The sequence below is a fragment of the Nomascus leucogenys genome, chromosome 4, assembly GCF_006542625.1.
Source record: "Nomascus leucogenys isolate Asia chromosome 4, Asia_NLE_v1, whole genome shotgun sequence".
Taxonomy (NCBI): domain Eukaryota; kingdom Metazoa; phylum Chordata; class Mammalia; order Primates; family Hylobatidae; genus Nomascus; species Nomascus leucogenys.
Window position 1 is genome coordinate 30,743,781 of NC_044384.1, and position 23,850 is coordinate 30,767,630.

At 52.9% G+C, this 23,850-nt stretch overlaps 1 protein-coding gene across 2 annotated transcripts in view; it reads left to right on the top strand.

The window, feature by feature from the left end:
- Positions 1-2,908: 2,908 nt before the first annotated feature.
- Positions 2,909-23,850, top strand: part of SMAD7 (SMAD family member 7) — a 31,152-nt gene continuing 10,210 nt past the window's right edge. Inside the window, exons 1-3 of one of the 2 annotated variants that reach the window (XM_030810468.1) lie at positions 2,909-3,802; positions 5,183-5,236; positions 11,063-11,137. In XM_030810468.1, the coding sequence (XP_030666328.1) occupies positions 3,190-3,802; positions 5,183-5,236; positions 11,063-11,137 (742 nt within the window). In that variant the 5' untranslated portion in view covers positions 2,909-3,189. The remainder of the gene's footprint in view (positions 3,803-5,182; positions 5,237-11,062; positions 11,138-23,850) is intronic. The other variant, XM_030810469.1, reaches the window with a different exon arrangement.

Here is a 23,850-nt window from a genome sequence, read left to right on the forward strand (position 1 = left end):
GCCTGGCCAACACGGTTAAACCGCGTCACTACCAAAAAATACAAAAATTAGCCAGGTGTGGTGGCGCGCGCCTGTAGTCCCAGCTACTCCGGAGGCTGAGGTGGGAGAATCGTTTGATCTGGGGAGGCAGAGGCTGCAGTGACCGAAATCGAGCCACTGCACTCTAGCCTGGGTGAAGAGTGAGACTCTAAAAAAAAAAAAAAAAAAAAAAAAAAAAAGAAAGAAAGAAAAAAAAGATTCTTTTAAGCCCCCAATGAGCTTCACTGCTGGCCTGATCTCACAATTCTCAATGGCTTTTTAAAAAAATCCTATTTCACTGAATATGAAGTGAGGTTAGATCACCATGCCAACTAGTGGCCTCATCAATACTGATGTGTGTGTATTTAAATCATTACGTTTCTCAGAGCCATCAGCTTTCACGCTGTAAATGCGTTTATGCCCTAGCAATGCCGTGCCCGTTTCTATGCAGTAACCCGCCAGCTTGGGTATATGTGTTTTCCGGACCTGGGGTCAAGGAATAAACTGTGTGACCCTAAACACCTTGAAAGCTACGAGGCCCAGAAACAGGCCCTGCATGCAAATGAATGCCCTAGGCAGGTCTGCTCGCTGGGTAACCTTCCAGCGCCGGGAGGCAGGGTGGCGGGTGGCGGAGGTCTTCCGGGCCCGGGAGGAAACCTGCCGGCGGCGCGCAGGCGAGCCCCCCCCGCGATCCCGCTCCCGCTCCCGCTCCCCTTCTCCCGCCGGGATGCTGCCCCTCGCAGCTCGTCAGCCGGCCAAATGCATTCCAGAGCTGTGCACAAGACACACTTCTCTAGGCAGTCCTAGAAACCGGAGCCCGGAGCGGAGAGGGCGGGAGGGAGCGCGCGGCCGCCGCTGAGGTCATATTCACGCCGCCTACCCGCCCTCGGCGGCTGTTCCCCTCAGCGCACACTTCCCAGGGCCTCGGTCCAGTCCGGTATAAATGTCTTTTAAACCAAGACAGCGCTCTCCTCCCCTTGCCCTCCGGCGCGGCCAAGGGATCCACCGCCAGGGCCTTTAAAACAAAACCAATGAATGAAGCGCTGGGGCTAACGCGCGCGAGATGGCCACCGCGAAGCCCAGCCGGGTCGAAATCGGGCCACCGACCAGCTCGCTCAGCTCCAAAACTCGCGGCGAAGCCCGCTCGGTGCTCCCTGCTTTTCCAATTTCTCCATGGCTCCGGCCGGGGCTCAATCCATTCTGGGAGCTTCTCTGCCCCCACCTCTCTCTCCCCTCAATCGGTACCCCCTCTACAGACCCGGGAGGGGGTGGCAGTGGCGGGGTGTTGGGGGGAGAAATAGCTTTTAGAAACCCGATCTGTTGTTTGCGAAACACAATCGCTTTTTTTTTTTTTTTTTAAAGCGACAGGGTGTCTAGACGGCCACGTGACGAGGCCGGAGCCGGGCGCGCCACTGCGCAGTGGAACCAGCCGAGCAGAGGGCCGGAGGGGGGGGTGCGGGGGGGCGGGGAGGAGGCGGTGGCGGCGGCGGCTGGGGGCGGGGGAGGGAAGGGGGAGGAAGGGGGAGGGAAGGGGGCGGGGGCGGGAGGCCTTGCGGGAGACGGTGAGCCCCGGGCACACTCGCTTGCTGCTCGGCGCACGGAAGATCCTGTCCCCGAGCCGCGCCAGCCGAGCCAGCCGGGCGCCGTGCTCGGTCCGCTCGCCGCGAGGGAGAGAGCTGCCCGAGACAGAGCCAATCCGCCGGCGCCGAGCCGCCGAGCGCCCGGCCCCTGAGCCCCTGAGTGCGGCGCGGCGAGCCCCTGGCGGCGGCAGAAGGACCGGAGCGCCAGGAGAGGGCGGACCGGGGAGAAGGAGGCTCCCGGGCGCGACGAGGAGAGTCTCGGAGGAGGAGGCGCCGAGGGACACCGGGGCCTTCTGCCGCCGCAGCTGGGTCGAGGCGAGCAGCCCATGCGGGGAACCTCGGCGGCCAGCCGCGGCCAGGAGAAGGGACACCGGCGGCCCCAGCACTAGCAAGCAGCTTGTGCCCACGGGGGGCGAAACGCGCGACCCGTCTGGGGCCCTCCGCCGCCGCCGCGCCGCCCTCCCCCGCGCTGTCAGCCCCGCCGGGCTCAGCCGCCGCCGCAGCATCTTCTGCCCCTGCGCCCCCGCCAGCCTCGAGGAAGTCCCCGCCGAGGACCTGGGCCCCCAGGAGCGCAGGAGGAAAGACCAGAGACTCCCCTAAACCACCCAGATGCGCAGGATTGAAGCGGTCTAGCCAAAGCTTTCTGTGGATTAAAAAAATACACGATTTTTTTTTTTTTTTTGGCAGAAGAAAAGGAGAGGAAGACCAGCGGGGCTTTGCAAGGAAACAGGGGGGATGTAACTCGTGGATACATTTTTCCACCCATCAAACATCTTGTTATACTTTGTAAACATTTTCTTTTTTTAAACCCCAGTTCCAGCCGGACGCCCCCAGACCTCTGAGGTTCGAAGAGGTGGTGTTTTTCATTTGGGGCTTTGCATATTTGGTTGTTAGGTTTTGCGAGAGCCTTCTTATTTCGCCAGACATCTCATGCGGGGTGAAGTCCACTCGGCCCCCTCCCCTGAGTCTTCGTGTGCACGGAATTCGAGGAGATCCGGTTACTAAGGATATAGAGGAAAAAAATAAATCGCGTGCTTGCTTTTTTTTTTAATTGCCTGCTTCTCCCCACCCCCAAATTAAGTTGCTTAGCAAGGGGGAAAGAGGCTTTTTCCTTCTTCCAACAGCCCAGCCGAACGCCTTTCGTTTTTTGCCCCCGCGGACCTTCCATGTAGGAAGCCGAGGCTGGCGAGCCCGACATTCGGGAGCCACTGCGGGGGGGCCTCTTTTTGGGGAGGCGCCGACGGGGGCAGGCTCGGCCGTCCCCAGGGAAGCGGCAGCCGGGTTCCTCCGGGGCGCGCCGGGGCCGGAGAGCCGCGCAGGGCGCGGGCCGCGCGGGGTGGGGCAGCCGGAGCGCAGGCCCCCGATCCCCGGCGGGCGCCCCCGGGCCCCCGCGCGCGCCCCGGCCTCCGGGAGACTGGCGCATGCCACGGAGCGCCCCTCGGGCCGCCGCCGCTCCTGCCCGGGCCCCTGCTGCTGCTGCTGTCGCCTGCGCCTGCTGCCCCAACTCGGCGCCCGACTTCTTCATGGTGTGCGGAGGTCATGTTCGCTCCTTAGCCGGCAAACGACTTTTCTCCTCGCCTCCTCGCCCCGCATGTTCAGGACCAAACGATCTGCGCTCGTCCGGCGTCTCTGGAGGAGCCGTGCGCCCGGCGGCGAGGACGAGGAGGAGGGCGCGGGGGGAGGTGGAGGAGGAGGCGAGCTGCGGGGAGAAGGGGCGACGGACAGCCGAGCGCATGGGGCCGGGGGCGGCGGCCCGGGCAGGGCTGGATGCTGCCTGGGCAAGGCGGTGCGAGGTGCCAAAGGTCACCACCATCCCCACCCGCCAGCCGCGGGCGCCGGCGCGGCCGGGGGCGCCGAGGCGGATCTGAAGGCGCTCACGCACTCGGTGCTCAAGAAACTGAAGGAGCGGCAGCTGGAGCTGCTGCTCCAGGCCGTGGAGTCCCGCGGCGGGACGCGCACCGCGTGCCTCCTGCTGCCCGGCCGCCTGGACTGCAGGCTGGGCCCGGGGGCGCCCGCCAGCGCGCAGCCTGCGCAGCCGCCCTCGTCCTACTCGCTCCCCCTCCTGCTGTGCAAAGTGTTCAGGTGGCCGGATCTCAGGCATTCCTCGGAAGTCAAGAGGCTGTGTTGCTGTGAATCTTACGGGAAGATCAACCCCGAGCTGGTGTGCTGCAACCCCCATCACCTTAGCCGACTCTGCGAACTAGGTGAGAAGTTGTCCCCCTACCCCCAACATTTTCCGGCGCGCCAGGGCTGGAAGAAAATCCCCTAGGGCAGTGCGTTTGTGCAGCCACCCCTCCAGGGGGAGTGTGCATACCCTCCTGGGGGAGTGTGCATACCCTCCTGGGGGAGTGTGCATACCCTCCTGGGAAGAGACTGGGGGCTGAAAGTAGAGAAAGGACAAGGGGAAACTCAAAGGGCATTCCCTGGGGGTTCCCTTCCAGGTTTTATCCTGTGCTGCCCCGAAGGGGTCTGTGGGCACTGCTCCTGCACAGTCTGCGGTTACAAATTAGACGCCTTCATTTCCGGATCAACAAGGGGGTGCAGAGGGAGGTGGGGGGGTCACGCCTCCCCGCACCCGGAAAGACGTTGAGGTGTGTGGCCGAGTTGGATTTGGTCCAGGCCCGCCAAGGAAGGCTGGGAGAAGCGTGCTATAAAGGCTGGAAGGTCTCCGTATTTACTCCTTTAGTAAATACTGAGAATCACGTCGAACACCAGTGGCCCAGATACTGTCGTGGCCGCGCACCTTTGGAGTTTTGGGGCAAAGAGAGTTGGATGGAAGCCCGTACTGGGTATCTGTTTCCTTTCAACTCTGCCAGCCCCAGGGTGCAGAGGAACAAAGAGGCAGGAGAAGTGGGGTGTCCCCTACTTTTTCGTTCCTTCCGCACAGATAAGTCTGTAGATTAGTGGGACCCCGGCGCCTCAGTGACGTTGTCGCCTCTTACTGCGCTGGGGCCTGGGCTTCTCGGCTGAGACCCTCAAACTCCTTCCCTTTTATCCTCTCAGCTTTCTCCATTCTTTCCTTTTCTGTATGTCTCTGTACACAGAGTGTGATGTGAGGGTTCACCCCGGGCGCCCACAGATCCCCCAAGTTCACTAGCACGCTTGGGATGCATCTCCAAAGTGCGTTGGGAATGGGGAGCCCCGTGTCCCCCGCGCGGGTGCCGAGTGGACCGGCGGGGGCGGAGGTGAATTGCACCCCGGGGGGGGCGGGCCGGGGCGGGGAGCCGAGGTTGCTGGGAGCTGGATCTGGAGTCCGAGGACGGGGAGGGGGCATGGTCGCCCCCCGCCCTGTGAACTGTGAAGTGCGCGGCTCCGGCCGAGCCGGTGGTTTCCAGCCGGGCCTGCCGAGCGCGGCGGCGGCGGCCGCCGCAGACGTGGAGGAGCGGAGCGCTGAGGCTGGCGCCAGGCGGCCTCTTTTGTTTATCTGACAGCTAAATATCAAGGCAATCACCGCCTCGCGGCCCTGCCTCCAACCCCCACAGCTAAGACAAACAGTTGGGTTAAAAGAATGCCTCTGTTATCATAAGTTTCTATCTCTCTTCTCATGGCTGGGCCTTTATTTTCTCTTGCTTTTTTAATTTCAGAGTCTCCCCCCCCTCCTTACTCCAGATACCCGATGGATTTTCTCAAACCAACTGGTGAGTAGATGATTTTTAAAATATCCTGCTTATCTTAAGTTAGAAATAGAGCCTCTAGAACCTGGCTTTTTGTGTGTAGGCAAAGGCTTGGGGAGGTGCTGGACTTGCTTCACATTGGTTCTAGTTTTCCTCTGTTGGAAGTTTGGTGAATTTTTCTGTTGTGGCTGGGTTTTTGTTTACTGTTTTTGCAAAGACGTTCCCTTGATACGCTTTACATTTTGTTCCTTTTTCATGTATTTGCGCTGTGTAGCCGGTGGGCTCAGCTTTAACACGTGGAAGCTTTAGTCCAGAAAGAAGTGTCTTGGGAACCAAATAGGACTGGTTGATGGGGAAAACTCGGAGACTTCGTGAGTGCCGGGAGCATCAGTGGGAATAATGGAAAGGGTGATTCGATAGATGGGAAGACGGCTTGAGAAGGTGCAAAGAATACTTTGGTCTGGAGTAGACACTAGAACGCTTCAGAAGTATAGTCAACAGCCAGTAAAAGGGGGGGTAGGTCCCTGCTCCAGTCACCTGCAAGTCAGTCCTCTCCCGAGGTTTTCTCAGTATTCTCCATAGGGGCTATCAAAGTTTTGAGCATAGCTCTGCCTGTCTGCTGCTTTGTCACTGGCTGGCATGAAGCCAGGGCAGAAGCCCATTTGAGACTGGCACCAGCCCTGTTGTGGTTGTCTGCATTCAACTTCTGGCTGGCAGCAGCACAGGGGTCCATCCTCTGGACATCACCGTGCTGGGGACAGGGTCAGCAAAATGAACTTGGGGGCGACAACAAGGACAAACCCAAATTCCTGGAGCTCCCTCTTACAGTAGGAGATAGATCTGTTTGCTAAAAGTGCAGGTTGTATGTAACCTTGGTTTTTGTGCCTGTATACTGGTGCCTGAAAAAACATTAATACTTGGGACATTTTTATTTTGCCAAGGTTCTGGGAGAAGGAAAAGTGAAGGGTTGGGCACCATTTAGCTCCTGGAATTCTGCAAGTCCTTCCGCCTCCTGCGTTTTGGCTGTTGGGCCTTTCCCCCCACTAATTAAAAGTTTTGCTGGGGCGTTGTCATAAATTAAATACTTTAATGAACGTGTAACTGAAGCCCATACTCTGCAGCCAGTCCTCCTGGGACTCTACCAGCTCCCTCAAGTTGGGAAGGCGTTCCTGCTTGCCTGGTGCCGGTCTAATAAGTGGCCCGCAAAGCATGTGATATTTTGCTTTCGATTTACAAAACACCAGATAAATGGTTATTAATGAGGAGATACACAGTACTCTGTATTTGTAACAAACGTTAACTGGAATTACCAAGCTCTGTTTTCCCAAAGACTGTAACTTGACTGGGTTTTGGCTTAAAGAATCAAGAATTCTTTTATGAAGTTAGTTTTCCAAGGGGCCACCTCTGACCTTTGTTTGTCCTTCCATATTCTTCAAATTTGGAGATTTTCCTTAAAAGAGAGAGAACAGTGACCTTAGCCCCAGGGATAAAGACCAGCAGGGGTAAATGTTCCCAGAAACCTCCAAAAACCATAGAAAAGAAAGGCCATGTTCCCTTGGGTTTCCTGCGGAGACACTGGGATAAATCTGTTCTCAGGATTTAAGCAGTCCTTCTGCCAGGCCAGGGCCTCATTTTCGGTGAGTGGAGTGATATATTTATTCATTAGCAAGTGTTGACATTAGGTAGCAAAATGTGTGTAAACAGAGAAGCCACAAAGACAGGAATGTGCCATTTCCAAGGGGGAGAAAAGTTCTCCAGATCAGCCAATAGGAAGTGATTAACCTGCCAATCGGAAACTAAGACAGCTGGTTACTCACCCAAAACGTTTTGTTGAAAATAGAACAAAAAAAGAAATGAGAAAAGGCGCTGCTGTGTAAGAATTTAGCATCAGTAATAGACAAAGCCCCCACGAAGGGAATTGTCCTGCCACATTGGAGGACGGCCAGGTCTGGAGCTGGAGCACATCCCCCTCTCACAGGTCTGGGGCTGGTTTTGCCAGCTGCTATGGCCGGGGGCATTGAGGTCAGACCACAGATGGGCGCTGACCCAGGTCTTCATCCCCATTTTGCGTATGGGAGAATGTTTGGCCCAGGAATCTACATGGACCATTTACATTCTTCAGTTTCTAAGTCGTAGGTTGAATTTTTGGTCTTGGGTTACTAGATGAAACAGGCACAAAAGTTTTACAGTGGACAACTGTTAAAATCTTAACCAGTTGCACAACTAAAGGAATACATCCTGTGAAGTCTCCATCTTGGGAAAAGGTGATGGGAATGGGGCTGGTGCCTGGTACCCTGCAGCCTTTGGAGACACAGAGGGCTCAAAGCTAGGAACTCCATTTTGCTATAATTTAAGCCACTCCACTCAGCCTCTGGGAGGCCTGGACTTTAGACACCTAGGTACTGTGTGGTCCAACCAGCAGAGCCTTCTTTGAAAGCATGTTCACATGACTGAACCTAGGGGAGGCCAGTTGTGACTTGTGGCTGTCAGAAGTCAGAAAGACACCCCCACCTCCGCATCCCACAAGAAGTCAGAATTTGCTGTTTAAAGCTGGATCTCGGGGATAGCTGTGTGGGCTCTGCTTCCCATGTTTCATTGTATCTGATGGTCTGAAAGGTTTGAAGAATGGCTGGCCTTGGAGGGTTGCTGGGTGAGCTCTTGAGGGACCCAGGTGGCCAGTATCCATTGGCAGATCCAGCCTCCAAATCCAGGTTGGAATTCTGGTGTCTTGACCTGAGATCTGGCACTGCGTTTGCCTCTTAACTGAGGTCCCTCTTAACTTTTCCAGGCCTCTTTTAAAATCAGCATGATGAAAGAGATTAGGTCATTCATTCATTCATTGGTTCATTCATTCATTTTACAGGCATGATGATGTGCCTACCTAGAAATTTGAGGATTCCGATGCAGTGCTGTGTTCTTTTTTTTTTTCGAGACAGAGTCTCGCTCTGTCACCCAGGCTGGAGTGCAGTGGCCCGATCTCGGCTCACTGCAAGCTCCACCTCCCAGGTTCACACCATTCTCCTGCCTCAGCCTCCCGAGCAGCTGGGACTACAGGTGCCCGCCACCATGCCCAGCTAATTTTTTGTATTTTTAGTAGAGACGGGGTTTCACCGAGTTAGCCAGGATGGTCTCGTGTGATCCGCCCGCCTGACCTCGTGTGATCCGCCCGCCTCGGCCTGCCAAAGTGCTGGGATTACAGGCGTGAGCCACCGCGCCTGACAGTGCTGTGTTCTTTTATAACCAGGGTTCATTTGAGTTCTGGGTTCGGTGAACTACCTGGGGCAGAGCTGGGACCCTTGGGGTACAGTGGTGGGTAGGGGCTCCTCTGTCTTTAATAGTACTGAGGAAACTCAGAACGCAGTTTCTGAGACTATTGTGGGACTCCCAGCTCCTTTACCTTGTACTCATTCTCAATAGTTCACTCCTTGGCTGCTCCCCAGGGTTGGGTTTTCAAAGACTCTGTTGGAGCTGCTCGGAGAAAGGAATGAGTCTTTTTCTCCCGCAGAACCTAGTGCTTACCGAGTGCTTGATAATACTTAGCGTTGCATGAGTCAGGAGTGGCCTAGAGCTTCTGTCTGCCAGCCAGCCTGGGCTCTGGGGAACAGGTGACACAGGCCTAAGGTGAGACCCTGACTTCAGAGATCTGTCTATGCGGAGCTTTTCTGTGGGTGAGAGATGGAGGTATGGCTCCTTTAACCTTGAGGCCAGTCTGGATGGCCTGGCCACCTCCAGGAAAGAGGGTAGGGATTCCATAGCCTGCCTGGGGAGTGAGAGCCATGGGATAGGACTGGACTCTTGGGAATAGCCCAGCTCACTGGGTGGCCCTTTGAGCTAGTCAGTGACGCCTCAGTTTACCTAGCTGCCTGTGGAACAGGTATACTTTGCTTCTTCACAGGGGTGGTAGGGAGGCTTAATTAACGTTTGCAAATCCCTCCTGAGATCAAAGCCACTGCAGAAGGGCAGAGCACCATTTCACAAAAACGCTTGTGGTTGCCTGTGTGGAGCTGGCTTACCTTTGATCTGAGATGGGCTGACACCCTGAACATGGTCCCAGCTCTGCTCTGAGATGCCCGGCTTTTCCTTTGAAACACACCTTGCCCCTGGGATTCTGCCAGCCAAAGGTGGGGGGGAGTGGCTGTGGATAAGTCATCATGTTTAATGTGGGGGTGTCTTCCGTCTGGGAGGAGTGGGTGGAGGAGAGGGTTGAGAAGCCTATCTCTAGAAAATGATGAAGGCCATCAAAATGGTTTAGAAAGTGCAGGGTATACACCATTTAACAAGTAACTCCATTTCCTGCCTGCCTCTATTGTTTTCTGTTTGATTAAGTGTATCCTGTAAAACTGTATATTCCTGTTAGGAATTAGCCTTTACGCTGATAAAATGAGATTACACACACAGTCTTCTTTCTCCCCTACCCACCACGGCCACCTCACCCCCACGCCTGCCTCCACTTCTGCCTCTCCTCCACTTAGGAGAGTTCTTGAAAAGTTGTCCCTCCAGCCTGGAGAATGTGGGAGAGGGAGTGACCCTGAGTTAGAGAGAGAACCTTAGCAATAAGCGGGGCAGACAGCAGAAAGCCAGAGATGGTTTGGGGCTATGTGTAGGCCACTAAAGGATTCCCATGGGCTACTTGCCCCTGGCTGCTCTTTTATTTTTGGCTTTCCTATTTGCGAGCATGGCCAAGTGGTTCCAACTGGAAACCCACAGGGACATTGTCCTAGTGGCCTGGAGTAGGAGGCCTGGTGTCTGCATGATCCAACCTGCTGTGTTTGCTGCGGACCTGGGCAGCAGCTTTCCATAGCCGGGCTCTCTCCTAGAACTTCAGGGAGTTTGGCACTGCCAGTGGTGCATGACAAGCTTACAGGGTCTTGTATATTTGTGTTTCATGGGACTAATGAGTTGTGGTTCATGGACTTTAGGTTTTGCTTTAATTGCTTGGAGGGCGGTTGTGGAGTCTCTGTTTCTCAGCTGGAATTGTCATTATCCTCATTAACGGTGAGGTCACTGTGCTGAGTACCTGAGGGTGACAGAAGTTGAAGAGAAGTCTAGTTAAGGGCAGATGCAATCTAAAGGTAAAAATCAGTGAGGAAACTCCAAGTGTTGGGTGCCAAAGGTTTTATAGGAACTGAGAGCAGAGAGCCTTGCAGGTCTGGGATTGCCTGGGAAGGTTTCCAGAGATGAGGGGTTTGGACTAGCCTGGGAGAGGTTGAACATTTCCCCTCCGGCTCGGAGCCTTGCTGAGAATGTTCTCTGTCTTGATCTGGTGGTGGTTACACAGGTGTATACATGAGTAACATTCATTGCGTCTACTTGGGATTTTGTATACTTTGCTCTACTTAAGTTAGTCCTCAATTAAAAAAGGGGGAAAAAGTCCCTGCAGCCCAACACCAATCTTGAGAATGTTTTCAAGAACTGGGAAACCTGTCTTTAAAAGGATGAAGGCAGAGAGGACATGGGCTCCAAGGAGGGAGGCTTCTGCCCTTGATGAGGGATGACAGAGCAACCAGGGTTGAGAAAGTCCAACCCAAACCTCCTTTGACCTTGGGAACCACCTGGTATCCTTAATGGGGGACTGGTAATGAAAGAGAAATTCCAGCCAGTCTCATTGAGCCTGACTCCAGTAATGATTAACTGGCCGCCCGGAGCCCAGATGGGTGACAAGGTGCTGTGGTCTGTCTTACGATGGGCAGTGAAGCCTGAGCAGACCATTAATAATCAGCATCAAGGCCGCGAGTCAGCTTTTTGGAATGCGTGGTTTGTCTTTCGTGCTGTTTAGAGCGTGCTTAAAGATGGATCTTGGTGTTTTTATTTGTGTATTTATTTCTTTCTCTCCCCTTTTCAAATCCACAGCAGACTGTCCAGATGCTGTGCCTTCCTCCGCTGAAACAGGGGGAACGAATTATCTGGCCCCTGGGGGGCTTTCAGGTAAGATGCTTTCTTTTATTTTCCTGGCAGTTCCAACGTTTTTTGAAATTGCTAGAGACTGGAGGAATGGGGGTGGCCTTCTGCCACCCCAGCGGGTCTGGACTTCATCCTCATTTTTATATGCCTTAAGTTGGATGCATCGATGGTGACATTGTGGTGCCTTTCACCTCCTCATCCTGCAGTCCTTTATGCTCTGGACACTGGGTCCATTCCATGGACGGGGAGACAAGAGCGAGCTGGGGACTGCTTTGGTGTGTGAAGTGTTGCCCGGTTATTTTTAAGCAGCTCCTGGCTTGGGGGGCTTCAACTTGGTGACTTTGGTGTCATTAACTCATGCATTTGGGCTCTTTTTTTGCTTTTGCTCTTTGTGCGTGGGGGATGTAAAGGGAATGGACCCATCTTTAAGGAACTTGTTGAAGAGAGATCCCAAGCGTACGATGGGATTTCAGAGTAGATCTGAGGCTTCCCTCCCAAGTTCTGATTCCCAGCCCAGCTTGCTGAAGGATTTTGCAGCACATGTCTGGGGCTGGGAGCACCAGGGTGGGAGCACTGCCGACAGTAGGAGCTATAATTGTTCCCTAGCGGGGCAGGTTTTCCTCAGGGCTCACAGGTATGCGTGAAGGCCTAGAATGCCAGTGCTGGGGAGTCACGGGGCTGGCTGAGAGGCACGGGGTAGCTAGAGCATTGTTGTTCCTGAGGATGTGACAAGAGGGAAGTACTTAGAGAAACTCACTGGCTATGTACATGGGACGCATTTCATGTTGTTCTGAAGAAATCCTATTTCTACCTGTTTTTCCATCCCCACAATGTCATCACTAGATTTTCTAAGAACTGGCTGAAGCAAGAGGGAAAACAACCTTAAAAACAGAAATTCCAGCAGAGTTTTGGGCATTTGGCATTTCCTTGCCTGTAGGATCACGTGGTAGCAGCTCGAATAGAAGCTGTGCCCTGTTGTGGTGTATCCTCTTCTGTGAGGGGCACCCTTTTGTGTGGGGTGCCTGCTCTGAATACTTGGTGGTGGTTCCTCCATGGCTGGCTCAGGCAAAGTTCATTCCCGGACGGCTCCCTCCCGGGCTCTCCTCTCCAGGAACTGAGCTTGCTGAGAATGTCTTTAGGGATACCCTTGTTTGTTTTCATTTCAATGCAATATATACTCTGACTGTTATCTGAGACTGAGTGTATTGTTTACTCAAAGCTTCTAATGAGAGTTGAGCAGGAAAAAGAGGGACCCAGAGAAGGGAGGGGGCTTCAGGCAGTATGGTGGGAGTGGACAGAGGAGTCGAGGAGGGAGAAAAGGCAGCAGTGTGTGAACTGCATCTTTTCTGCTTTCTAAGGCTGAGAGAGTTCTTGAAAGAAAGAAGGCCAATGAGAGGAAAGGGTCTCAGCAGAATAACACGCTCAGGATGTTGTTAGATGGTTTTATTTTTTAAACCCTGAGTGTGCAGGGAGGAGTCCCGGCCCCTCCAAACCACATGAAATAAGCAAGGGAAGTGGCAGCTTTTGAAAGGGTCCTTTCGGAAGGTTTGTCTTATTGATAACATCTTGTCTGTCTCCCCTGCCGGAGGAAATGATGACACCAGGCTGAGATACCAGCCTGAGCGCCTCTTCACCCGCCAGTGCCATGTGACCTGTGAAGCCCTCAGGAGATGGGTGGGCTTTTTTTTTTTTTTCTTTTTTGACAGAGTCTCGCTCTGTCGCCCAGGCTGGAGTGCAGTGGCGTGATTTCAGCTCACTGCAACCTCCGCCTCCCAGGTTCAAGCAATTCTCCTGCCTCAGCCTCCCAAGTAGCTGGGATTACAGGCACCCACCACCGTGCCCAGCTAATTTTTTGTATTTTTAGTAGAGATGGGGTTTCGCCATGTTGGCCAGGCTGGTCTCGAACTCCTGACCTCAGGTGATCCAACCACCCCCGTCCTCCCCAAGTGCTGAGATTACAGGTGTGAGCCACTGCGCCCGGCCGATGGGTGGGCTTTTTTTCCCCAAAGCTCTTCCAGTCCTAGAAAGAAACTGGGGGTAAAACAATCATTAACTCCTTCCCCTCACCCCCCCAGGTAATTGTAGACACAGATATTAATAAGGAACTGCCAGGAAGAAGCAGTGACTCTCTGAAGGGCAGTGTGGCTTCAGAAGACTGCAGAGAGAAAAGAGGGGGCCCTCCACGTGGAAAGAGCATTTGTTTTGAATTTCAGCTCTTGATTTACTAATTCTGAAGGCTTCAAAGTTTGAGCTCTTTCTTCTTTCCATTCAGAGTTGGTACAGTGTATTCATAATGGGCCATGGTGGGGAGGGTACACTGTTTTGGGGGTTGATGTCACTGGCTTGGGGGCGTCTGGAGGGGAGGTGATGGGCATGGAGAAAACCTAGGGCTGTCCACTTTGCAGCGAGAATGCCTTCCAAAAGGGAACTTTATTGGCCCCGGTCCAGGGCAGGGAGTTTTGTAAATGGAGAAAGTCCAAACCTCCTCCTTTTCAAGAAGTTGATCGTTCCATGGGGGGTGGCCTGGGTGTGTCTGCTTTGCTGAGGATGAGGCCAGTGGCTGGATGTGGCAGGGCTGGATGGGGGAAGGGGCATAGCAGACACTGAGGTTGGGGGGTGGGAGCCTGGCAGCAAGGTGGGGAGCAGTGAAAACTGTGAGGAGTTTCTCCCTCCTCCTCCTTGAAATAACCTCTCTGAGCCTCTTTCACAGGCCCTGTGTGCTGTTTTCCTTCCTGTCCTGCCCTGGCTGAGAGCGGGCTTAATGAATGGGGCTCAGTTTAGGGTGGGAGGAAGGTCGGCAGCAGGAGCCAGGGCTTGATTCTCTTGGCAAGGGAAGAAGGGAAAGAAAAAACAGCCGAATGTGAAAATGTGGTGCCTCCGAGGTGGGGGTGGGGTGTGCTCAAAGGCCTGTCCCCTCCTGAAATGCAAGGGTGACTCCAAGGCTGGCCCTTCCCTTTCCTGCGCCCTTGCAAACTGCCCGGGAGGAAGGGGAGTGGGCGGGTAGGAGCCCGGGGGCGGGGCTGCTGGCTGCAGGTTGGAATTCCAGCATTGCAGCTTTGTTTTGGGGGGGGGCTGGGGGGTGGGTAGACGACAGGCCTGGTCGTTAGGGACTTGCAGTGAAACACACCCCACCCCTGCAAGTTTCCTCGGTCTGGGAAAACGGGACATTTTTAGAAGGCAGTGACTTGCTTCCAGGAGATTGTACTTTCATTTTTGACAGCTGGCTCTCTGAGACAGATGGATTGCTGGGTGCAAGCTTGTGTGTGTATGTGTGTGTGCGTGTTGGAGGGGTGGGTGAGTGGGTGGGTGGGTGTTGCCACAGACGTACAGATAGACAATCCCGTGCGCAAACACATGAGAGCGTGCAGATGCCCACAGGCAGGCTCTGGGATAGGGTGGGTCCCTGTTGCTGGGGTGGGTTGATGTCAGGGCAGCCTCTCCAAGAGGTTGTGGACTTGTGGGGTGGAGTTTGTGGATTGATTCTGCATTGTGATTTGGCAGTCTGTGCCTGACTCTCTGGGATGGGTGTCTTTTGAAAGGCATGCAACTCCGGAACAGGTCCATGCTGCTGCTTGGACATGGATGTGTCATGGCTCAGGAAGATGACCTGGGAGAGGTCTGATGTAGCTGGGAAGCCTCCAGGCTCAGCTCTGTCGTGGAAATGGAAAGGATTTGCTCCCAGAGCTTTCCGGGGATCACTGGGAATGCAGAGCATGTGTTGGAAGCTATCATCTTTGCAGCCTCCATCTGGAGTTTCTGTCTGGGGGCTCTCATTTTGCCTGTCTGCTGTCCTGGTTTGAGTGGGTTGAGGGAGCAGCGTCTCCCTTGTGAGTTCTAGGTTATTCAGCTGCAGACTCATCTTCTAGCCTCCTCCTTTATATATGAATGTCTGGAGCTGGCTTGGCCTCAGCCATATGGACCTGCCCAGTTAGGGTAGGGATTGGAAGCCAGCAACCACTTGTAGTTATTTAAACTTCAAAAGAAGCTCTCCCATGGATCTCAAGGAGGGAGGTAGGAGGCAGTGGAGACAGAAGTGCTCACGTGTCCTGGGAAATCCCATATCTTGGCTGTGCAAAGTCATGCTTGTTGGAGAGACCCGGCACCATGCCTCCAACCCAAGGGTGGCCAACTCTTTTTCTAAGGTCTTGAGATTCATATGTGGCTACTAGTTCCCAAGTCTGGGGGATGGGAGCATCCTTGAGTCAGTATCCATTCAGCATCCAAGAATGTTTCTCTCTCCTTCTCTTTGATCCCCGCTGGCATCTGTCATAGTCTCAGAGGAGAGCCTTCAAAAATACCTATATAATCTGAAAATGCACCCCTGGCTCAGTCCACAGTTGACTTGGGCTCAAACCAAGTAGCTTAGGAAACATTGCTCCATCCTGTTTTAAGGAAAGTTAATCAGCTGCACGTGAACAATTATTCATTGTCTGGCTTGGAATTGTGTTCGTGAACTGGGAACCTGGGCCTGGGCGCCTGTTGCTCTGCTTTTAAATTAAAGTCACCTCCCCCTGCCTGGCTACAAAACAGCTCATGGTTTCACTGAGTCTCTAATGCCATTGTGGAGTGAGGGCAGGGGGCACAGGTTGAGCTCACAGGCACGTGGGCCTTTCACCCAAGTGCTAATGAGCATGGACTTTGGGGGACTCAGGTGGACAGGTGCTTGTGACCATGAGCAAGCTCCTTCCTTCCCATCCCCTTAGTACCCTGCAGGCCACTGTGAGAAATGACAGTCTGGAACTCAGGGGACACCTTCTGCCTCTCCTTAAACACCTGCCAAAAGGATGAGTCAGGGGTAGGGCGGGCTCACCTGGTGCACACCCACACCCTGGTGAGGACCAGTCCTGGACCCCGCCTCTTCTGCAGTGCCCCAGGTCACGCACTTCCCCCTGGAGAAGGGCTTACTGATAAAACCTCTTTTGTCCTGGAAAGAATGAGGCAGTCCAGCAGGGGTTAAATACAGGGTGACAGCATGTAAAATCTCTGGAGCAGATTTGGGCTGCTCTGCCGGCCAGACAAGATGGTCTGCTGCCGCCTCACGCATCCTGTCCCCAGGCAGAACTGGGCCAGCAAAGGGGGAGGGGCCAGGTGAAGGCCAGGCTTTGGGTGGTGTCACTTTTGGTGACACTCTAGCACGCTGATTGCCCCTCACTTCCTACACACACACACACACACACACACACACACACACGCCTTTACTTAGCAAAGCCTGACTGTAGCTGCGTAGACTTGTACACCTATGGGACCTCCGTGGCAAGCTCAGAGCCAGTGGAGTAGTGAAAAGGGAGGAAATGCCGAAGAATTCATGATCAAGTTTGGCTTCCTTTGCTTCTTTTTAAAATTTTTTAATTTTTTTTTATTTTAATTCGAGATGGAGTTTTGCTCTGTCGCAAAGGCTGGAGTGCAATGGTGGGATCTCAAGTCACTGCAACCTCTGCCTCCTGGGTTCAAGGGACTCTCCTGCCTCAGCCTCTGAGTAGTTGGACTGCAGGCGTGTGCCACCACGCCCGGCTAATTTTTGTATTTTTTTGTAGAGAGAGAGTTTTGCCATGTTGGTCAGGCTGGTCTCGAACTCCTGACCTCAGGTGATCCACCTGCCTTGGCTTCCCAAAGTGCTGAGATTCCAGGCATGAGCCACTGCGCCCGGCCTCTTTGCTCCTTCATTATTGTTGTTATTGTACCATAATTCCTTGCAGAATTATGATGGCCAGGCTGGTCTTTATTCCCTTCGGTCAAGGCCTTGAACTCGGAGCATCACCCTCAAAGCAGTTGTCTTCACCTGGCAGAAGAAAAAAAAGGTGTAAAGTGCTAGTTCCTAGACTTGCTCGCACACTAAAATCCCTTGGGATTCACCTTCCCAGATAGCTTTTTTGCTTGCTTATAGAAACATTTGAGAGAAAACTATTATTAACTATACATGGTCCACTGTTTTGCTTTGCTGTCATGAATGGGATTGTAAAAGGGACCCATGGGACCGGGTTTCGTTTTGGGACGATGAAAATGTTCTGGAACTGTAGAGTGGTGATGGTTGCACAGTTCTCCGAATGTATTAAATGCCATTGGTGGCACATTTTAGGTTATGTGTATTTTACCACAAGTTTGATAAAAAAATGGCCAGCGGTAGGTTTTAAATACATGCAGATATTTGGATAATCTATAAGGAACAGTGATTGTGGAGAGTAAAATCGGAGAGACTTCTGTTAGTTGCCTGAGACCTGATAATGGTAGACACTTGTTTTGGTGGCAGCCCTAAGGTCACATGGGAAGTACATTGATGGGCCAGGGAGCAAGGCTGGTAGCCTGCCCGGGATCTCTGGTGTGTATGTGTGTGTGTGTGTGTGTGTGTGTGTGTGTGTGTGTGTGTGTGTGTGTGTTTTGAGATGGAGTCTCACTCTCACCCCGGCTGGAGGGCCTGCCTGTGTGTGTGTGTGTGTGTGTGTGTGTGTTTTGAGATGGAGTCTCACTCTGTCACCCCGGCTGGAGGGCAGTGCGCAATCTCGGCTCACTGCAACCTCCACCTCCTGGGTTCAAGCCATTCTCGTGCCTCAGTATCCCTAGCAGCTGGGATTACAGGCGTGCAACACCATGCCTGGCTAATTTTTTTCTGGTAGCAAGGGCATTTCACCATGTTGGCCAGACTGCTCTCGAACTCCTAACCTCAAGTGATCCTCCTGACTTAGCCTCCCAAAGTGCTGGGATTATAGGCGTGAGCCACCATGCCTGGCCTTCTGTGTGTTACCTGAGCAAGCAGACACATCTGTGCTGATCCTTCGACCTTCCTTTTTTCTTCGTGGGTTCCAGAAATGAGAGACAGGAAAGTTCCCTCTGGTTTGAATCCCGGCCTGACCTTTCTGCCGGGGGAAGTGAATATGCTTGTTCTCACTCTGCGGGGTCCCCCTGGCCTGCCCAGCCCAGTGACTGTGAACCAGGGTGATGCCAGGGTTGGCTCCCAAAGCTGGTGATCCAGACCCTTCCTGGGCCGCTGGAGACCCCAGTCCCTGTGATGTCTTTGCCCAAGTTCTAGGGCTGCAGAGGCCGCAGGTGACTGGCCCGGGCGCCCTCCCTTCGAGGGAGCCTTGTGAAAGGATACTGTAAGCACAGCCGCTGGGAGGTCACCACTGGCCCTACCACCTCTCGCTCAGTATTGAATGGCTAGCCCCAAGGCTGGCTGCCTGCCTACTGTCACACAGAGGCTTCCTCTCCAGGCTATTTTCAGCGGGAAGATATTATTAACTGCTGAGGCACAGTTCTCAATTTAGTGGTTAACACACCAAGAAAGCAACACTCACCTGATCCCGGCCACTCTACCTAAACCTGTTGGCTCACTTGGGGGACTCGGCTGCCCCCCAGCCTCTCTGTTTCTCTCTGTGGGTTCACCTTGGAGATCTGGGCTATTAACCCCACTCCCGTGGAAGGTGCCCCTGTGGATTCAGTATCTGCTATAGAGAGAACCAGGCTTCTTATGAAGCCAACTCTTAAAAGGTGTAGAAAATGATCATATTTATACCGTAAGATGGGGACATTTTTTGATCAGGATAGGCACTGGCTGGGAAAAGGGACTTTCAGTGGTGTTGAGGACAGTTATTTAAAACGGCGATAACTTTCACCTTGTAAGTTAACAGGAAATATTGGGACAAGACAGGAAATTGCGTCATCTCTTTTTTGAGAGTAACTCCAGAATTAAGTGGTTCGTGAAAGGTAGTGGCTGAGAAACAGCTAGCCTGTTTTCTGTTTTGTGTTTTTTTTTTCTTCCCTTCCACTCCCACGAGAACGTGTAGGCCATTTTCTTTAAGAAAGAGGCTGTTTGAGAACTTTATGTTATTTTTATTATTTAAAAAAATATTTTACCAGAAGGGTCACCTTCAGTTGAAATGTTAACTGCCGCCTTATTTCCCATTTTACTAAAGAATCTTTCATGACTTTTTCAGCTTCCTTCCCCAAATGGTAAGGCCAAGCAGCTCTTGGCTGGAAGCTAATTTTGGTTTGGCTGCGGGAGTCCTCAACACTGAGCCCCACCCAGTGTCATTAGCTCAGTTTTAACTTGCAAAAAAAAGATTGTATTTTTTTTTTTCTGATGGGGGGTAGGTAAGAATTTACTCAAGCCTTTAGCCTTTTTACCCACCCCCAGTACTGCCTTCCCCTAACAGAGGCGCCTGGCACTTAGCCGCTGGGAACTCAGGGCTGCCTTTGTATTTTCAAGCCACCGTGTCCCCCTCATCCTGCAGGAGTTCTGTAACTTTCCTGAGACTATTTCTAGGGTGCTAGTGAGGAGTGGAGGGGAAATGGGTCTCGGAGCTCCCCTGGCACAGCTGTGTCCAGTAACGGTGCTGTGCTTTGGAGGAAGGGGTGACATGGGTCACCTAGAAGCATCTCCCAGAGAGGGGGCTTGCCACAGCCCTACAGTGGTGTAGATAAGGTCCAGTTCCATTTATTCGTCTCAGGGTTTCTAAATCCCCTCTTTGTTGATGTCATCGTTCTAATGACACAGGGCATGGGACAGTGCCCCGGCCTGTGCTGCCAAGGAGCCATCTTTAGGATAGAGACCAGAAAGAAAGAGACTTGTGTGTGTGGCTGGCCCGCTCTCCACTCACGCTCACCCCCACCCTCCCAGCTTTTTCCTTAGCATGCTTTGTTTTGTTTTCATAACACAACAAGGGCCCTGGGGTGTGTAAAAGCATTGTTGAACACTTGGTGAGGGTAACTTGTCCAAACAGAGCAGGACGCCAAAGCAGAATGCTGTGGGCAGGTGGTGTGCCCACAGAGGTTGGCGGGCCAGCGTCTGCCTTGGAAATACCTCTCAGCGGCATGTGCCACGGCGGCTGAGTGTGACCTAGCGCAGAACAGGGCTTCTCTCATGTGTCCTCCGTGGGGAGTCCGGGAGAGGGACTTGGTCCTTCTGGCTGACTCCCTGCTTGGAAGGTGTGCTCCCCTCTCAGGTGGGTTCACATGTGCCTCCCTCTGCCAGGTGTGAAGCTAGGTGGGCCTGCTGCTTTGGAAGAAGCCAGTGTGTCCCTGTGATTCATTTATGGAGCAGATATGTATTGACACCTGTTATGTGCCAGGCTGTGTGCTGTGCAGAGGACCAGTTCCTGCGCTGGGATAGAATGAAGAATTGGCAGATGGAATGGCTTGTCCGAAGGTGATGTTTAATCCATGGGGATGGAGCCGGGGGTAGCGGGGATTGAATAGGAGTTGCCTCCACGTGGAGGCAGGCAGGGGCAGCTTCTGTAGGACAGAGGAGCCTGGTCCCTCCATGAAGCCAGGCCATAGGTGGGGGAGGTGCAGGGTGGGCCGAGCTCTTGAGTCATCCACTTCTGCTTCTGCTTTGGTTGTGTGGTCTGTTGAGAATTGAGATAAAGCAAAGCTTGTGGATAAACAGAGGTAGGTCTCCAGGGTTTTGGTTCCAGCCCGCCTCCCCACCCCGCTTCTTGCTGATTGTAAGATGACAGCAGGAAGAACAGGAGCTGTGGTTAGAATCCACCCTCCAGACCCTGGTAGTACCTGGGGCACAGCACAGAGTGGAAGTGACCAGCCTAGCGCCAGGCTCCTCAGTGGACCACAGCCAAGGGGTGGGGAAACATCTGGAAAGACAGTATCTAATGTCTTGACAGCCAGAGGGGAAGTGAGATGTTTTCAAAGCCCAGGAGTGACTTTCCCTTTGTAACTCCAGAGGACTTGATTCTCATGAAGACCATCTGGGGGATGAAAGAAACTCTTGCTTTTTAATTTTAAATCTGAGGGTTAAGTCCATTTCTGAGGTGTCAGCCCTGTGTGTGAGGCCCTGGCCTGTCTGGGGTTGGGTTTGGATGAAATAATCTAAGATGCATTTACCAGGGTGTTTCATTTTCACGTTCATCCTTCCCTGTCTGTTCCCCTGGGGCCAACCGATGGCTTCCAAGCTCTGTGGAGTTCACTAATTGAATTACTCTTCTTGCTCTTCCGTGAAGCCCCACCAGGAAGAAAAGGCGGGGAGAGTTGCTTTTGCCGGGGGGGTTTGATCAGAGCAGAAAGGGAAGATCTGGTCTCAACTCCAATTTCATCTTGCAAAGTTGGGACTTTCTTTCAGCCAGAAGACAACTCAGATAACCAGGCCAGCGACTGTGTGCTCATTTCAGTATTGCTTTCTTACGTTTTGATCTGCGACTGTCACTCAACGGGAACAAAAACAATAAGACGCCAAGATATGACTGTGCCGTTAGCAGATTCGCTGTCTGCATTTTCTGGGGCGGCTCACTTGGAGGTTAAATGATTGTCCCTGTCCCCTGTCCCACCTTCCAGTCACCTCATGAAGCTGTTAAGTGTCTCCTTCCCGGCAGGCTCATCAAGAGCTGGGCCTGGGGACCTTGTCAGCCCCACTGCAGCCTCTGAGCCAGCCCTGCCCCACCCCCTCATGAATCAGTAACCAAGAGGGAAAATTAAAAAGTTACTTCTCAGTGTGATCTGAGTGCACCATACCATTCTTACAGATAGGTGGGCCCCATCTCCTGCTCAGTGGGGGCACAATCAAAACCCCGCTGGGGGGCTGTTTCCTGGGGAAGAGCCCTGGATCGTGGGGCCTGCAAAAACTCAGAAGCCCCCCCCTTCCACCAGGGTGTCCAGGATGCCCTAGTCCCAGGAGGGGGCTGGGAGAGAATTACAGTGGCGGGGCCAGCATCCTCCACTTTTCTGTCACTAGAGGCTGGCCTGCTCTCCTGGGTTGAGGCCGAGTGTCTCAGTCCCTGGCTGGCCACATGGTCTTGCAGGAGCCATTTCTGTGTTCTGGGCCTCAGTTTTCTCATCTGCAAAATAAGGGCTTGGGCTTGGCTGCCAAGTCTCTTCAGTGATCTGTGATCTTTGTCTCTTGGATTTGAGGGGTGCGGGAATGACCCCCCTATTGATGAGATATCCCTCTGGAAGCCAAAGACTGCTTCCATTTTAAAATAAAAAGGTTGTAGTTCTTCCTGTCTCTTGGCTCGCAAACTCTTCCAAGTATGGGTGAAAGCTGAGGACTCTGTCCAGAAAAATGCATGATATGCCACAATTTCTATACATCTGCAGGGGGCCGATATCTTTGCTGAAGCCCAGTCCCACCCGTGGAATCCCCAATTCAGGAACTCTATGCTTATGAGGACTAGTTATGGGGGTGCAAAGGAGAGCATTAAGAGAGCTGAGACCTTTTTCTTTTATTGTGGTAAAATATACATAAAATTCACCATGTTAACAATTTTTAAGTATATAGTTCTGTGGCATTAAGTACATTCATATTGTGCTATTATCCCCACCGTCCACCTCCAGAACTTTGTCATCTTCCCTAGCTGAAACTTTGTTCCCAAGAAACACTAACTTCCCTTCTCCCCTCCCCCCAGCACTTGGCACCCACCATTCTTTCTGTCTATGAATTTGCCTCCTCCTCTAGGTACTTCATAGAATAGTGGAATCAGACAGTGTTTGTCCTTTTCTGATCGGTTTATTTCACTTAACATAATGGCCTCAGGGTTCATCCATGCTGTAGCGTATGTCAGAATTTCCTTCTTTTTTAAGGCTGAATAATATTTTATTGTATGAATATTCCATGTTTGGTTGATTTATTGCTTGATGGACACTTGGCTTGCTTCTACCTTTTGGCTATTGTGAATAATGCTGCTGTGAACGTGGATGTGCAAATACTGTTGGAGTCCCCGCTTTCAGTTCTTCTGGGTATATACCCAGAGGTGGAATTGCTAAATTACACTGTCATTCTGTGTTTCATTTTTTAAGGCATCACCAACGGTAGGGCCTCCTTGACTTGTGTGTCGTGTGTCTGCACACACTGATCACATGGGGTGGGGGAGCCCTACCCACCGGGGGTGGGCTTGAGGGTGAATCCTGGGGCAGAGGGAGTGAGAAAGGGGGGAGGGGACAGTCTGTCCCTGCGCGGTGGGGGAGGGGCAGTGCTGGGCTGCTGTAGTCACCAGCCAGATTGGAGCTCACATTTATGGGAGCCCATGTTTATGGGAGGCCTGGAGGCTCTGAAAGGTGGGGCACCCAGCAAAGAGCAGCTGGCCGTGTATGTTGGACTCCAGGGCCTTGTGACAGCAGCTTCTGGGTGGGGGACCCTTTTCATTCTTCTTTTATTCCCTTGACCTCCTAACTGGAGGTTAGGAGTGGGAGGGCCCGCCAGAGGGAGTGGGGGCTCGGGTCTGGGAGGTCCTGGGTGCTTTAGGGGTGAAAGGGCTGGGATGGCTGAACAGTGAGTGTGTCCAAGCGGGAGAGATTAGATTACGGAGGCAGACAGAAGTAATGATTAACTTTTCCAGTCTGCACGCTGTCTCCAGGCTGTCGTACTGTTGTTTTTCCCTCTAAGTACAGTGTGGCCCTGGCCTGGCCAGGCCCTGGTATTGGGTTGTAAAGTGAGAGATGGAATGAGGGCTGGGAGTGCAGGGGGAGGGGGCCAGGGAGGGAGCTCGCCGGAGAGGAGGGAGCTTTTCCATCGGATCCTGCATTGGAATTTATTGGCCGGAATGCAGTAAATGTTCAAAATGCCATCCCATCCAACAGTTTTCATAATTGTTATGGAACAAGGGGAGCCGGGGGAGGGGAGGAATGAAAAGGACTTTTGTTTCTCACTGTATTTTTCCACGTCTTCAGACAGTTTTTCCTACCCTCTAGAAACTGGAGTGGAATTGGACCTGTGGGGGATAGGGTGGGAGAGGGTCTCCCTTTGGGTCCTGTGATGCCTTCCAAGGACTAGGGGTCCTGGTACCCTGGGGCTTTATTAA